This window comes from Acomys minous (assembly GCF_964271855.1).
Source record: "Acomys minous genome assembly, chromosome: 9".
Classification (NCBI taxonomy): Eukaryota; Metazoa; Chordata; class Mammalia; order Rodentia; family Muridae; genus Acomys; species Acomys minous.
Window position 1 is genome coordinate 656,395 of NC_140490.1, and position 17,265 is coordinate 673,659.

The window sequence follows — 17,265 nt, forward strand, 5'->3', positions numbered from 1 at the left end:
AATACTGGGATCCAACATAAAACTGAATCCAGATGTGATCTTTATCTATTATCTGGATCTGCTTTACACATTGGCAACAGCAAGCAATAAACTCCTTATAAAAGCCCTTTTAATTTATCCCAATAATAATGAGTCTTAAGTTAATTTGGTCTTCTTTTTCTCTTGTATGTAGTCCTGGCTAGCCTGATACACAGACCAGAATGACCTAGCTCTGCCTCCCTTGTGCTGGAATTAAAGGTGTGTGCACCATGCCTGGCTAAATTAAGCAATTCTTTTAAAAATTTAGAATACTAGGGGCTGGAGAGATGGCTCAGTGGTTAAGAGCACTAAGTGCTCTTCCAAAGGTCCTGAGTTCAATTCCCAGCAACCACATGGTGGCTCACAACCATCCACAATGAGATCTGGTGTCCTCTTCTGGCATGCAGTACATGCAGGCAGAATACTGTATACATAATAAATAAATAAATATTTAAAAAAAAGAGAGAGAGAAAAAAATAGAATACTAATCTCTAAGTAGCACATGAAAAATTTTATATTCAACTTTTAACAAGAATAGGAAGAAAACACAAAAAATATTGACCATGTCTCATGGTGATTCACCAATTTTTACAGAGCCATGAATATTTAGTTACTAAAGGTCAGTAGCAATGCCATTAAGAATGAATTTAATGGCACTCGCCTTTAGTCCCAGCACTCAGGAGGCGGAGGCATGTGGATCCCTGTGAATGTGAGGCCAGCCTGGTCTACAGAGTGAGCTCTAGGACAGCCTGGGCAACACAGAGAAACCCTGTCACGGAAGCAAAAAGCGAGACAACACAAAAGAATGAGTTTAGGCAGGGATGGTGGCACACACCTGCCATCAGGGGCTCAAGGCCAGCTTGAGCTACATAGCAAGACCACATCCCCAAACAAGCACATAATAGCAAAACATTTATTATATTAAAAGAAAATTTCTGACTGCTGGCCATTTTCTACACTCTTTGAAGATCAGAAACTATAGATCTTCAGTGCTCTTGGCTCATGAAATATTGTCAAATAAGTAAATCAACCAATAAAGCAAGGACAGGGAGTGTTAGCAGCCCTTTCCCCTAGGTCATCTGTGTCTAATACAAGACACTTCTTCAGTTCAGGTGCTGGTGATCACCCGCTATTAGAGCCTACACCTTCCCACAGCTACAAAGGAAACAGAATTAACTAAAGGACACATGCACACACCCCCCGAGGAGAAAGCAGCTGGCCTCCTGCTACCCACACAGCAGTAAGTACTTACTCTGCCCCTGCACCCACACCTAGAGAAAACATAGCTCCTTGGAGAAGGGCCATTCCATGCTTGAGGTTTTAACTGAATCCAACCCATCAGGAGCGTCTTGTTCCAGCACAAGGCACAAGAGCTACAAAGAACATCACAGCCAGCCTACACACGGCCCATTGGACCAGGCAAGCAGCTGTTACAGGCAACAGTACCCACCACTACCCACTTTGAAATCCGGACCCTAAATCATCCTCTAAGGAGTACTAGTTTATGAGTTACACAAAGGACAGAGGAACATGCTGTCACCAGGAATGCAGTCAGCTAAACCACAATACCAGAAAAACCAGAATGGGGCACTTGTAGGCCTGTCCTGCGGGAGGCGGGAAGGGTAGGTGCAGCACACATGCACCGAGTCAGCCACTGGAAACACCACACATGCTGATCTTATTTGGGTTCTGATTATAATGTAAACTACCAGTTATTAGCTGGCATGAGGACTGTATGTGTCTAATTAAAGGTGCATTTTTTAAAAATTAAGATAATCCTTAGCTCTTAATCTCTTGTGCTGAAATATTTGCAGATAAAATACTCTGGTGCTAGAGTTCCTTCGGCATGATCTAACACAGAGACCCCTTTGGCAAATTTATCTCCATTCTATTTCATAACAGTAGCAAACTTATTGTTATGAAGCAGCAATGGAAATACTTTTATGGTTGGGTCACCACAATCTGAGGGGCTATACTGAAGAGTCACAGCTGTCAGAATGTTGAGCGCCATTGTCAGGTGTGAGCAAAGCATGATGGTGAATCATGAAGTGGGCTCTGTGACCACCGTCCCATTGCCTTCTTCTGAGTATACACACACATTTTTCTATTAAAAATTTAAGAAGGGAAGCCCAGCTCGGTGGCACACGCCTTTAATCCCAGGACTCAGAGGAACAGAGGCAGGAGGGTCTCTGTGAGTTTGAAGCCAGTCTAGTCTACAAAGTGAGTCCAGGTCAGCAAAGGCTACACAGAGAAAGCTCGTCTCGAAAGACAAAAAAAGTAAGAAGGTCTGTCTTGCCATTTTAGGAAATTGAGGCACATTCCCTGTCTTCTCTGCCCTGGATACTTGCTGCTGATCTGAAGCAGTCAGCTTCCTGTCCCACCTGAACCATGTTCAACCTCAACCCAGCTGATCTTTACCACTTGGGGTGAAGAATAGATGAAAATCATGATTTCAAAATGTATGAGACCCTAATTTATGGCATCAAAGGAGACTGTTGTTAAAATTAAGTAACCACTAAAATTAATTATTATTGGTTTTGTTATCCATTCAGGAAAAAGAAAAAATATTTTCCAAGTACATTTTCAAGCCATAAAGTTTAGCGGAATGCAACAGAGCGTCAGGTTCAGACAGGTGACTGTGTCTGTCTGAGTGCTCAGAAGCACGTGAGGCACAGGGACACTGAGGCAGATCAGCATGCTACCAAAGCAAACTCAGAAACCAAATGCTGCTACAACAGCTTCCTACATAACTTCAGGTTAAAAGTTAAGAAAGGAGATTCATCTTACCAAATTAGAAGGCACAGACACCATTGGAAATAATCTTTCTAGAAGTCCTTTGGCTTCTAACTGAACAGCTTCCACGTGTTGTCTTTCCTAAAGCAAAAGATGCACAGGGTCAGACTTACAACATTCCACAATTTTGAAAGAAACAAAACAAAACAAAACAGCTATGACCTTTTAAGCTCTGATGGAAAAAACAAATTTTCAAAACTTATTTTAATACTTAAAATTATCAATTATTTCCCACTTTAAGGCATTAAAACATACCTCCTTAAATAATCTGTAACTCTCTAAGGTATCTGAGAGTTTATCAAGCAAAGCAGTATCTATCCATGTAAATTTTTTCTGCATTAGAAATTAAGGGACGTGCCTCTCCAGGAACACTTCAAGCACACACATCCCTTCCTGCCAGCAAAGCCTCAAGAAGACCTTACTGAGGAAGATGCACCTGGCGAGGCAACAGAGGCCTCCTGACCAGCAAAAGGAGCTGACTCTTCCCTGTTCTGCTCTTCAGAGTCAGATGAAACTATGGGAAGTAGGAATGGGGGGCAGACATCACCTCACTAGCTCAGCTTCCATGTAGGCAATGAGAACACAGCTGACACACAGGGCTGTAGGTCTCACCTGTTAGAAATGCTTAATCCAAATATGTTGATTTTAACCACAATTATAAATTCAGAACCACTGTTTGTCAAAATTTGGGAAACAATATGATCACATAGGCATATCCCCTCAAATCTAATGCTCAAGCTATTCCTAGAAGATTAAAAAAAAAAAATGTACACCAAGCCAAACCCACACAGCCACTTCACACACACTGTAGTCCAACACACGGCAGGAGGGCAGCAAGCACCCCTCGGCCTTTCACGTGCTCTTTGAAATCTGTTCCTGATTTAAGAAATATCCACTTCAACTCAATAAAACTTTAGTCACATAAAAATCTAAATTTACACAACAGAAACCAAACTGTCATGTTCTATACATACTAAGAGCTACTATATTATTAGAGATTAGTAGAATTTTAGAATAGCTGTTTACTGGGGTGTTTTCAGTAACTTAGTCAAGTCTCTGAACTTGTAGGCATGTCTAACTAGTGACACGAAGTAGGGTACATTCACTCACAGGAAACACCTGCTCTTTCAGAGACAGTCAAGAGCTAACTGCGTCATCTGAGCGCAGACGTACAGATCAACCTTAAAGGAGAAAAGCTGTGGCACACAACCTTCCTGACGCCATGGGGGGGTGGGGGGTGTACTCATTCTCAACAGGCGCTGAGTAAGCTATTGTATTCTACACACATGCTTTAGCTGTAGTTTTCATTAGATATAAATTTGGTTGTGAAGAGTAATTTCCATTCAACATCTGAAAAAAAGACAATTTTAGGGACTAAATTATTTCCTTAGTGCCAACACTGATTGAAACATGTAAAGCATCTTTAATGTAAGTCTGTCATTTATAGTTTCTAACAGGTATTTACTATTTTAAAAGTAACTCTAGGCTAAGTTTGGTGGATCGTGCCTTTACCCAGCAGACATAGAGGCAGGCAGATCTCAAGGAGTTTGAAGCTATCCTGTTCTAATTAGCGAGTTCCAGGCCAGTCAAAGCTGCTGCAGAGTGAGACCTTGTCTCAAAAGAAAAACCAAGTAAATAAGATTTTCCAGAAGCTTACATCTGGTAGAGTGTATGCCTACGATGCCCGGACTCAGGAAGCTGAAGGCGGAGGGTCTCAAATGTCAGGCCAGCATGGATGACATACTGAGACCAATGGCAAAAGATGATCTAGTTAATAAAAGCTACGCATCTACCAACGGCATGCCACTCTTTGTTTACGCTCACTACTTTCTAACACCTAAAACTCTTACGGTGTTTTATGCAGTCACATCACAATTTGTGGCACTTAGTAAATTAACATCACTTTATACTCATGTGACCAAAGGATTCTCAATTCTGCTGAGAGAAGACTGCAGTCTATTCCCTGAAGCTCACTGTCTGTGTAAGTCTTCACACACATTTTGGAGCTCCCTTTCTCCCTGCAGGATGCCATGAGCTGTGTGCAGGAAAGGCATGAAGAACACTTTCGCTCAACAGTGAAAACCCCAGCCTAGAACTCTCCTTGCTGACTGAGATGACTGTACAACAGGAACCCTCACAACTAAACAAGACCTGTGTGGCCTAGAGCCGCACACTCTCTAGCCTAAATCCCTCTGGCAGCAATACTTGTCAACTTCTCAACTTAAATCTTAAAGGAAAAATAACTATACACATAGAATTGGCAAATAATAGAATTGTATTCTACTAAGAAACTGTTTCAAATACCTTCAACACTTTTGTAACTAAAACACAATAGTCGGCACACAAACACTTTCCGAATGTGGAAATTAATCATAGAGGACATCCATTAACCTGGCTTCAAACCCAAGCTTCATGTTGTATACGACTCAGCTGCCCAAATATTTATACTGCTCCTCTATTATGACCCCTCTCCCCAGTGGACGTTAGTTGCAGAAGAAAGTCCTTTGTTGTTCTGAAGATAAAGGGAACAGATGTACATATTTTACATAGTCTCATCAAGAGAATTCTCATTCTCACTAATACTCCATACTTAACAGGACACACACAGGTGCCACTACTGTCCAGCCACTCCCAAATAGAAAGCTTGGGCTGGACAGATGGCTCAGACGTTAAGAGCACTGGCTGTTCTTCCAGAGGTCCTGAGTTCAATTCCCAGCACATGGTGGCTCACAACCATCTATAATGAGATCTGGTGCCCTCTTCTGGCCTGTTGACTCACACACAGGCAAAATATTGTATTAATTAATTAATTAATTAATTTAAAAAGAGAAATAAAATAGGGGCTGGAGAGAAGGCTCAGCAGTTAAGAGCACTGACTGTTGTTCCAGAGGTCCTGAGTTCAATTCCCAGCAACCACATGGTGGCTCACAGCCATCTATAATGTGATCTGATGCCCTCTTCTGGCCTGCAGATGTACATGCAGGCAGAGCATTGTATACATAATAATAAATAAATAAATCTTTAAGCAAATAAACAAAAAACAAATAAAATAAATAAAAAGCTTAGCTTTCTTTTCTGAGGAATCATCCCTAGCAACATCGTGCAAACTGATAGTCTCTGCACTGTGGAAGACTTTGCTGTTTTCCTACCTTGTCCAAATCTTCCTGGTCCGCTCCAGAAACACCACTGTGCTATGCATTATAGGCACATGCTAGGTTTTTTAATTTGTTCCATTAATTTACTTTGATTTCCCTGATTTAGGGACTTCACCAAAGTTCTCCTAACTACGCCAAGTGGCACAGCATGTGACAAGGAAGGACCTGCATACAGTGTTACGTCTTTGAGATCTTTTCCCTAAACCTGTGCTCACGAAAATGCCAACAACAAGGTCATCCCAACAAATCAAAGTGCCCAAAATTAAAGTCTCGAGGAGATGGTGAAAAGCAGAGATGGCAAAGATGATAAATGTGGATGATAAAGAGATGCTATGTTTAAACTATTTAGATTGCAGTAAAAGGAAAGACTTTGGTCTGGACAAGCTGCAGACTCTGAGCATGGCGGTTCTGGGAGTTAATTACAACCTTGGAAGTCTTGTTCATTTTGTCCTGTAGCATTTGTTCAGTTGATGCCAATGCTTCCATTGCTTCCCAGTTTTTCTCCCGAAGGTCCTAATCATTTTTAGAAAAAATGATTTCAGTTTATCTATTATTAAAAGATTTCTCCTTTAACTTCATCAATATTTTGCACTGCATTTAAATGCTCGTTACTGCAAAATTACCTCAATGGGAAAATGTGCATATTAGCAATAAGTAAGTAAATAAATAAATAAAAGTTTAGAAATTTGAATGAGAAAATAAAGATGCCCACTTCTCATGTTTTAGTATGCACACAAAATATGCCAGTTTTTAAAAACAATTAACTGGGCACATGTGACAAAGAAGAAAGCATTCAAAGGTAAACACACCAACCAGGGTTCCAACCATGAAGTCAAGTTCAAGCATTACAGCCTAGGACAGAGCAAATACACAGGACTACAAAACACTTCTCGTGCAACTGTTAAGCAATGACCAACATTAACCTCACAAACTCTACTGAATAACATTTTTTCTCTAACCCTATTTTAAATAAAATTAGCTCTTTCCAATCTTTCTAGGAATGGCAAAGTAACCCTCTGTGCTCTGTGTCTTGGCATGGTCAAACATGGACGCCACACGCAATCAGATACAACTGTACGAGCCAGGTGACTGAAGCAAGTGAGGCAGAGAAACTATAAAACACATTCTCGTTAGGGAAAAACAGAAAAAGAATTTCCTTAGCAAATACAAATAAAGCCAATGTATTTCATCTCCAGAATTAAGAATCTAAGCATAAAAATTAAAAGCCAATAATAACCACTTATTGAACATTTACATGCCAAATACTATATTTAGCAATCCACAAATTCTCATAATCCTTGGAACAACTGATGAGGTTTTTATTCCCACTTTAGAGATGGGAAACCACAGGTAAAAGTTAAGAAGTCTGGCCAAGTGTACAGAACAAATGAGCGGCAGAACTAGAGTGGCTGACAATGCACCCTAATGGCCACCACCGTTCTGGCTCTTTCCACAAGACCTGTTGTGCTGCTGCTGCTGCTGCACTGCCTGAATTAACACTCCTGGGCCCCCTTTACCTCAAAACCCCAGCAATAACACACAGTTAGTTATAATGTTAGAAATATATTGGAACATTCATGCCAAACTTTGTGCCTAAGTGATGCTGTTAGTAATTAATATTCCATAGCATAAACTATAATTCACATACCTAATTTTGACAAACTAGGGGTTCCAGGAAAAATGCCAACTTGTTAGTTAGCAATTGAATACAAACTTTGAGAGATTTAATTTACATTAAAAATTGATATCTATTATCAATGTTCTATCATTAAGTAACATTTTGATTTGTTCATAATTGCAAACATACTTTTGTTTGAAAAACACTTCTCTAGCAAGAATACTTGGACTCTAATTGTTACCATCTTTTGATAAGAGAGAACTTATGAAATCTAGCTGCATCTATTATTTGTCTGCTTGCTAAAAGTAATGGGATTTATAGTTCTTAAATATATAGTATACATTTATTCAAGATCTAAGACAAATAGCAGACTTGATTACCAATATGTGTACTGCCTCTCACTTTTGAAAAAGGGCAGTTACAGAAGATTTTGCAAACTTGATTACAAAGACTAAAATAATATTTATTTTAGTCTATCAGAAAAAAAAAAAACTAGCCCTGTTTAAGTAAAATAAAATGTCTTTGTTTTTAAAATAACAAGATTAAAAGACTTATTTTTCTAAACAAATAACTTTTTTTTTATTTTAAAAAAATTTAAAAGCTCTATACTGAAGCTGAGTGTGGTAGCGCACATCTCTAATCCTAGCACTGAAGAGGCAGAGGCAGGCGGATCTCTGTGAGTTCAAGGCCAGCCTGGTCCTCAAAGAGAGTGCCAAGACAGCCAAGGCTACATATAGAAATCCTGTCTCGAAAAACTGGTGTGGGGAAAAGCTCCATACTGGTATTTTTCAGTACAAAAATTCATCTTTTTACTATTAAAACTGCTTTATAAATAAACTGCTACTCTAGTGATACTTCCAAAGACACAAAGAAAGCAAAAGTGCTCTCATACAAAGATCAATAAATCTAAAGTAAAAATAGATGCAAAGGAAAAACTCTGCCTATCTTTCAATACAAATACTCTTGCCATGGAGAGGTCTGATTCTCATGAATGTGACTTACATTGTTTTTCTTCCTCTGATGTTCGACAGCATTCTTCAAAGAATCTAACTCATTTTGGAGATCAGTTATTTCTTGCTCTTTTCCTGAAATTCTAAATCAGAATGTGAATATATTTTAGGTAAGTAGAATCTAAGATAAAGAATAACATAACTTACATATTAGGCAAACAGTAATACCAGATACCTACATATCAATATTTTTAATACAAATAAAAACAGCAGGTGACCTAGCAGTGGTGGTGCATGCGTTTAATCCCAGCACTTCGGAGACAGAGGCAGGTGGATCTCTTGAGTTCAAGGGCAGCCTGGTCTAAAGGCTACAGAGAAACCCCATCTCAAAAACAAAACAAAAAAAGCAGGTGATACACTGAAAAAGTGTAATTATAGATCAGCTACATTTGGCATAAAGAGTTCGTCTCATACACACACACACACACACACACACACACACACACATATATATATCCTGCCCCCCCCCCACCCCCCCCCACCCCCCCGCCCAGGTTTTCATGACATGGTTTCTCTGTGTAGCTTTGGCTGTCCTGGGCTTGCTTTGTAGACCAGGCTGGCCTTGAACTCAGAGTAATAGACCCACCTTTGCCTCCCAAGTGCTGGGATAAAAGATGTGCAGCACCATGCCCAGCCTGAGCCCATCCTATAAATTCTTAATTTCAAAATTTGATTTTTTAGGAAAAATGTAGCTTCCCCAGTTGGGAAGCTGCCTAAGGCCCTGCTTTCAATTCCTAGGACATGAAGCCCACACATGGGACTGCAAAGCACCTGCAACACCAGAGCCTGAGTAATGGAGCCAGCAAGACCAGAAGTTCAAGGTTACCCTCACTACAGTGAGCTCAAGGCCAGCCTGGGCTATGTAACTGCCTAAAGAGGGGTTGGGGGTGTTTAATACAAACGTGGTCTTTATAAGCATTTTTCAAGGCAATTAAATCTGCTGTAACTAATTGGCTCATTAAACCAACAACATTATGATAAAGTGACCTGGTATTCTCTTGCTATTCACTCTTAGAATTTATGTCTTTGATTACTGTTTGTTTTTCTCCTAGTCTTGTCCAATGCCTTGGTTATTTCTCAGAAATGCAGAAAGAGGAGATAATTTTTCAGAATTCATTTGTATTATACTTGAGTAGCATGTCCAATCACAAACAGCTTTTTTTTTTCTTTTTTTTTTTCTTTGGTTTTTTGAGACAGTCTCTCTGTGTAGTCCTGCCTGTCCTGGACTCGATTTGTAGACCAGGCTGGCCTTGAACTCATAGCAATCCACCTGCCTCTGCCTCCTGAGCACTGGGATTGAAGGTGTGTGCCACCACGCCCAGCACTAAGAAAAGCTGTCTGTCACACTTTAGGCATGAGGTGCTTCTTCACTAGGACTTGTGCCATGCAGTCTGGCCCGCAGGGTGGTGCTATTTTGAAGTTGGTCTGACAGGAGCGATATCAAGAAGTGTATCACTGGAGGTGGTCACCGACAGTCTCTTGTTCCCAGCCCAGTTCCTCCATTACAGCCCAGGGTCAGCAGAGCTAAGGACAATGGGCTGTCACAAAGTTGGTCACAACAGTAAGTATGACTAACATAGGAATACTCTATGTTTTGGTTTTTCAGTTGCTGTCTGATTGGTTGGCTTGGATTTTTGGAAGGGGGTGCTTTGAAACAAAGTCTAATTATGTTGCCAAGGTTGGTCTAACACTGAACTGCTCAAGTGATCCTCCTGCCTCCTCATGCCAAACAGCTGCGATTATAAGTATGTGCCACTGTGCCATAAAGTTGTGCTTCTACAATTTTAAATGTTTTAAAAAATTAAAATTTGGATTAGAGTGACAGCTCAGTGGCTAAGAGTATTGCTGTTACTATAGAGGACACAACGTTGGTTCCCAGCACCCAGGTAAGGCCAATGGCAACTCTGCGGTTTCAGGAAACCCAATATCCTCTTCTGACTTCCAAGGGCACTGCATGCACATGATGCATATGCACACAAGCAAGAAAACATACACATACATAAGCAAAGATAAAATAAAACCCACATATACACACAACACAGTAACAACATGAAACTGGGACCTCTATGATGCCTATCAGCTTATTATAGAAGATGTTTGTACTCTTACTTTATACAGTCAAACTCAAGACTCAGTTAAAACATTAAACAGCCTACTAATGACCAATCGTATAAATTAGGCAAGATGGAAGACTATTCAGACTCCTGTGGATACATTTAGTAGGGTTAGCATTTAGCATTTTGAAACAAACTATAAGCAGGACTGACTTTCAATTACTGGCCTCTTAGAGAAATCAGAGGCCAAGAAGAAAAAATGTTTCAGTTTCTTAAAAAAAAAATAAAAAGTCTTTAAAAGAGAACCCAGGCAACTCCTAAGTTTTCATAAAACCCCAGGGGTGGGGCAGAGTCTGCAGCCCTCGCCCAGAGTGGGACCTGAAGGCAGCCCGGGCAGAGGGGGTGAGGGCTGTGCGGAGGCTGTGCTGGACTGACCTCGGCCTCCACAGCCAGCTCCACCCCACCCCAGTTTGCGGAAGTCTCCAGAAAACAAGAGGAAGAAACAAGCCCCAACAAAAGGCTGGGAGAGAATAGGCCTCACGCTGTGCACTGGGAAGGAAAGGCAGAGCCATGCTGGCCAGCCTGCAGCCCAGGGCACACAAAGACAACTGCTACAACAGGACGAATGAACATTTGCAATTACAGTAAATTCCTTGTCTGAGGGTAATTCAGCATTTAACTATTTGTAACACGACAAACTCTGAATCAATGAGTTACTCACATGTTTTGTAATTCTTCCTGAGAGGGAAAAGATGCCTATTAAAAGAGCATAAATATTAACTCAAAAGCTTTCTAGAACATAACAAAATTAAATTCTTCTTGGAGATAAATCAACACCAAAGTTAAAATATCATATACTCCATTACGCCATCACTCCTGACTTTAATCAAGTGGTTTAATAAAAACATACACAAGTTTATAAGGTGATACTATATTATATGCAAAGCTCTCACATAAGGGATACACAGTATGATAACTAGTCAAACTCAACTCCCAGAAGCTGCTTGTCCACAAGGACCTTTTTGTTTGTTTGTTTGTTTGTTTGTTTGTTTGTTTGCTCTTCAAGACAGGGTTTCTCTGTGTAGCCTTGGCTGTCCTGGACTCACTTTGTAGACCAGGCTGGCCTTGAACTCACAGCGATCCACCTGCCTCTGCCTCTTGAGTGCTAGGATCCAACCAGCTAACAAGGAGTCTTAAATTGTTTCTCAAAATGCATTCTGGTTTACGCATTCATGCTCATAAAAACAATGGGTAACACATATTAGACAGGGCTTGAGGCTTTGCTCAGTGGCAGTACACTTGACTAGCATGCACAAGACCTCCAAAATGCCAAAAACATGTGCATGTGTGATAGATGCAGTATTTCTTCTTAAAGATCATATTTTTTGTTTTTACCAGGCAGAAATACATATTAAAGGACATATTAATACTAGCCCATTACTTATAATACCAATCTTAAGTTTCTATCAGCTTCTTTCCAATTATTGGTGTTCTGTTTGAGGAGAGAAGAATCCTAGATTTAAACACACCTCTCCGACATTCACTGGCTTCCTAAGAAAAGCGCTGTGTACAACAGAGGCACATGCAAGCACACGAGCATGTATGGGTGTGTGAATAATAGAGCTGGATCAGAGAACACACTCATATGTACAATAAAGCTACACACGTATATTTGAAACACTGATAACGTACACACACATACGCATGTATACAATAGAGCTGGAATGCTAATCAGTGCATATATGTGTGTATAATAAATCCAGAACACATGTGTATAATAAAGCTGTAACACTGATCAGAGCACACAAGCACACACAGTGTTTGTTTGCTGATCAGTGTCCCAGCTCTATGATATACACATGTATGTGCAATCAGAGGACACGGCACATACATAGGTATAATGTAGAGCTAGAACACTGATCAGAAAACAAAACAAGCCAATGTGTGTATAACAGAACTGGAACACTGATCAGAGCACACAGACATACACAGGCGCACATGCGCGCGCGCGCACGCACACATGCAACAGAACTGGAAGACTGATCAGAGCACGTGCACACACACACACACACACACACACACACACACACACACACACACATAACAGAGCTGGAACACTGATCAGAGCACACACGTATATAATCAAGCTGAAACACTGACAGTAACATTACTTGCGCATATTTTATAATTATACTTTATTTTACCTTAGACATTGCATAGTAAGTTGCTTTTATAGAAAATCTGATAAAGAACCACTAGTTTCCACTCTGAACATGTAAACGTGAGGAGGAAGCCTAAACAGCCAGCTCACAGGACCAGGTGAGACATGTAAATGTGAGGAAGAAGCACAAACAGCCAGCACCACAGGACCAGGTGAGACAAGTAAACGTGAGGAGGAAGCACAAACAGCCAGCCCCACAGGACCAGGTGAGACACGGAGCAGTACCCACCTGCTGGTGGTTCTGCTGACTCAGTAATTCAACTTTGGATCTGAGTAATTTATTTTCATCTTGTGCCTCCTATTTAAACAAAAATTAAACATGAATACCTAGACAGATTATAAGCTTTTAAAATGTCATACAGTCTAAAAAAATTCCAAAATAGTCACAATTTTATAAGGATGGGCTAAGAGTAGTTGTGTTTCACTCAGGTCTGGGAAGGGGCATGCCTCAGCAGAAGGACCTGGCCCAGCACCTGATGAGCTAGGACAGGCAGCCTGCACCTGGCACGGCATGGGCCCTCCAGCTGCACGCTGCAGCTGTATGCTGCTCTGCCTCTAGTGACGTGGACAGGTTCCAGGCAGGGGCTTCTGCCATCGGGGCACAGGCACGTCAGCACTGAAGATCTAACAGCACAGTTAACTTCCTTTCCTAGGGTTAGTGTGCTACTCTCACAACTCCGTGAGGTAAATTACATATGAGCCAAAAATATATATAAGTAAATTATACTTACTAAAAGGAAACACAAAAATGTTTATAACACAAAATGAGACCTTTCCTCCTAAGACTTAAAACAGGGCACTGCTTATATCTCAACGTATAAACATTCTCAATTTTTTCAGAAATGGGGATGGTTGTAAAGGAAGTCAAACCTCAGGTAATAGCAAAATGTTTTCCATATCACATAAAAAGATCTTATACATTTGTTTTTTTAAGCCATCTCAGAAGAAAAACCTGTAGAACAAAATTAAATTAGCAGTTAAATACAAATGACTTAAACATACTAAGAAATCTCATCTTCTCAGTCTAAAGCAATTTAAATGATCCTTGCTTTCAGATATGACATCATGTCTGCACCTTTTGCCAGTGGTGGACAAGAAGCACAAACTGTCCTGTTGGCAAGTGGGTAGAGGAAGAAAGAACAGGTTCAAGGAGCTGGAAGCGCCACCAACAGTGTCGCCTAGAGCACGAAGCGTAAGGCAGACTGCTTCAAGGTTCTCCAGCAGCGGCACCTGTGCTGCCTGCCTCTTCAGGTCGGTGGCCTATGGCTACTTTGAATAGTAGCTACATGAAAAGTGAGATCTGTGCTTCTCTTTAAAGTATTAATATCTTGGAAAACAAAGCAAGCTTGTATACACCATTAACATGAAATTTTAGTTCTAGGCAAGTATAAGTAAAATAGTACTCATATTACTATTTGTAAATACTATGTAAAGATAGGCACTGAAGTGTAGTTTTTCACTGGAGAACAACCCTAAATACACTAACTAGGTAACTTTATCAGCTGGGACTGCTGTGCAATACAATAAACAAACCCATTCCAACACTCAAGCTCAGAGGCAGGAGAACCACAAGTTGGGGGTTGGCTGAGTTCCATATCAAGTTCAAAGCCAGGCTGAGCTACACAGACAGTCTCAAAAAAACTCCCAAAACTGAAAACTAGTAATGTTAGGGAAGTGGTAGATTATTAGTCTAGCATGTACAAAGCCTTGTATTCCTTGGATTTGAAAAGGACAAAACCCTGGTCATTGAGAGTGGGTCCTTCTCCTCCTCGTCCCTCATCATCTACAGCAGGTAGGAGGGGCGGACCCAGGGTCACGAGCCTGGGAGAAGCAGGCCCTGCCCCACTCAGGAAAGCAGGGCCTATACCTCACCTGGGCAGAAGGACAGAGCTGGCCATAGTTGCAGAGGCTGCAGGAGAGCCAGCCCAGAGAGCAGGAGAGGGGAAGAGCTGGCAGGCCCAGATGCGTGGATTTTAACTGGCACACCCCAACATCTACCCCACCAAAGAACTGCTGGACTGCATGAAGAGGCTGGTCCCACAGACCCCAAACCACAGCATCTCCCTGAGACAGGGCAGCAGGGTATCTGAGAGAGTCCCAATGAGGATCCAATATTAATAGGGTAGCAGAAGCCGGAGGCCTCAACCCACACACAACTGCTTCCACAACAAGATTCTTCTTCTCTTTGGGGGGGGGGGGGTTTCAAGGGTGGAGGGTGAGTACAAGGGGTGGTGAGTGGGATGGAGGGGTCCATGACATGAACTCACAATGAACCAATATAAAGTTTAAAAAAAAAAAAAAGTAGAGGACACTCCTATGAAGTTGTAACACCGGAACTTACGAAAGCACTTTCTGCAAAGATAACCAGCCTTCAGAGCACTCACCTGTGATAGCAAGACCCACACTTCACAGGAAAGGCTCACTCTGCACTCTCTACCCTTTACAGCAGTTAACCAGAGATAACTGATGTATTCAACTTACCTGTAACAGCTTTGACTTGTTAGAAAGATCATTCTCTGTGTCTTTTTGTATGCCTTCTATTCTCTTAATTTCATTTTCTTTTTCTTTTAACCTAGAATTTTCACAAAGACTTTATTTTACTGATGCACAAGGAAAAGGAAAAAACCAGGCCCTGATGACACCAATGAGAGAAGACAGCAGACAGTGCCTACCAGCCACTTCTGTCTGTATTCTATCAGCTTACGGTTTGCTTTAAAGGACAGTGTTTCCAAAGTCACTCTACTTCCCAGTCAAGAACAATCTAAAACAACATATTTTAGGCTAACACTTCTTAAGTTAAGTATGGCTTTATATAAGAGGAAAAGCTAAAATAAATGCTACGTGCAAAACAGTATTCCAGCTATTATTATAAAAAGTACTACTTTAAAAAAAGAAAGGAACTGGGCAGTGGCGGTGTACTATTAACTCCAGCATTCAGGTGGATCTCTGAGTTCACGGCCAGCCTGATCTAGAGAGAGAGATCTGGGACAACCAGGGCCACACAGAGAAATCCTGTCTTGAAAAACCAAAAATAAAGAAAGAAAGAACTTTTACTTTTAGAAAATCTTAGACATAATTCATTAACCCTGGAAATTATAAAACACTCAATTCTTGTGCTACAAATATGTGGATACTATTTATTATTTCCTTAGCCAATTTTTCAAAACTTTTTAGTACATACATTTATCTATCTATTTATTGGGGAGAGGTACACAGGTGCCATGGTGCACACTAGTCACAAAACAACTTATAAGAGGGAATTCTCTCCTTTACAGGGTGTGTGTGCACGTGTGCTTCTGTGCCAAAACATGAAGAAGGAAGTTTTTTCTCTAAACTGAGCGATTCCTGGCAATCAAAACTCAGATAGTCAGGCTAGGGAGTGAGCACCATTACCCACTTAGCCTTTCCTTACACACAATCTTGATGTAATGCTTCAATTTAGCCCAAACCATTCCAACTGCTCTTGCCATTCTAAAGAAGAGAGCTTTCTCAACACCTAACACTACTAAATGATTTGTCTATTTCCCCAGGGCTAGAATCTATCTTTATCCATTTCAGTGTTCTCAGTGTCTGGAGACATATAAGACCACCAAGCATTTGCTAAGGAGAACACTACTTTTATCCCTCCTTTGTTTAGAAATACCTAGACATTTAAAGGTACTTGCAAAAAATAACAGTAGCATACACAAAGAGAAGAATGAAAAAAAATGGAAAGAAAGTCAGAGATGTTGGCACATAACTGCACACAAGAGGCTAAGGTAGAAAGACAAAATTTTTAAAAAGAAAGAAAGACAGACAGACAGACAGACAGACTGCCGTGTGTTCAATGACAGCCTGAGCTACAAAGAAGAACTTGTTTCCTAAAAGAAAGACAAAAGGGTGAAGGAAGAGAAGAGCAGAGGAATAAAAAGAAAAGTGAGCGAGAGAAAGAAAAGAAAAAATGGATGGAAATACAGGGCAAAACGGAGAGGGATATGTAAGGGAGGGGTATATAAAAGTGAAGAGGGTTAGAAAAGTGAGAGGTATACAAAAGTGAGAGGTATATGTAAGTGAAGTCAATCTGAGAAGGCTCTGTGTACTGTTCGGCTCTAACTAGGACCCTCTGGAGAAGGTAAACCTACAGAAGACGGTCAGTGGCTGCCAGGTCTTCAAGGAAAATATTGGTAGGAGAGTAAATAAGGAGGAGAGGAGAAAGGAGATGAAAAAGGTAGACAAAACATATCTTTAGGAGAGGGAAACTATCCTGCATGATAATGTCATGATGTGTTGTTCTCACACGTTTGTTAAAGCCTAATGGAAAGCGAGATGTTTAGTTGCTAACTAACGGCCGTAGTGCTATTTGTCATCAGTGGTAATGGATGCTCCACCTCAGTGTTGACATGTTGGTAACAGCAGA

General features: G+C 40.8%; 1 protein-coding gene across 31 annotated transcripts in view; it reads right to left on the reverse strand.

Annotated features, from left to right (window-relative positions):
• KTN1 (kinectin 1) overlaps window positions 1–17,265 on the reverse strand; it is a 93,920-nt gene that overhangs the window by 15,602 nt on the left and 61,053 nt on the right. For 19 of the 31 annotated variants that reach the window (XM_084793978.1, XM_084793996.1, XM_084793994.1 and 16 more), the window contains 6 exons: window positions 15,351–15,441; window positions 13,099–13,167; window positions 11,370–11,404; window positions 8,587–8,677; window positions 6,393–6,479; window positions 2,806–2,892 (listed from right to left, as the gene is read on the reverse strand). In XM_084793978.1, the coding sequence (XP_084650104.1) occupies window positions 2,806–2,892; window positions 6,393–6,479; window positions 8,587–8,677; window positions 11,370–11,404; window positions 13,099–13,167; window positions 15,351–15,441 (460 nt within the window). The remainder of the gene's footprint in view (window positions 1–2,805; window positions 2,893–6,392; window positions 6,480–8,586; window positions 8,678–11,369; window positions 11,405–13,098; window positions 13,168–15,350; window positions 15,442–17,265) is intronic. The other 12 variants (XM_084793990.1, XM_084793984.1, XM_084793991.1 and 9 more) reach the window with 1 other exon arrangement.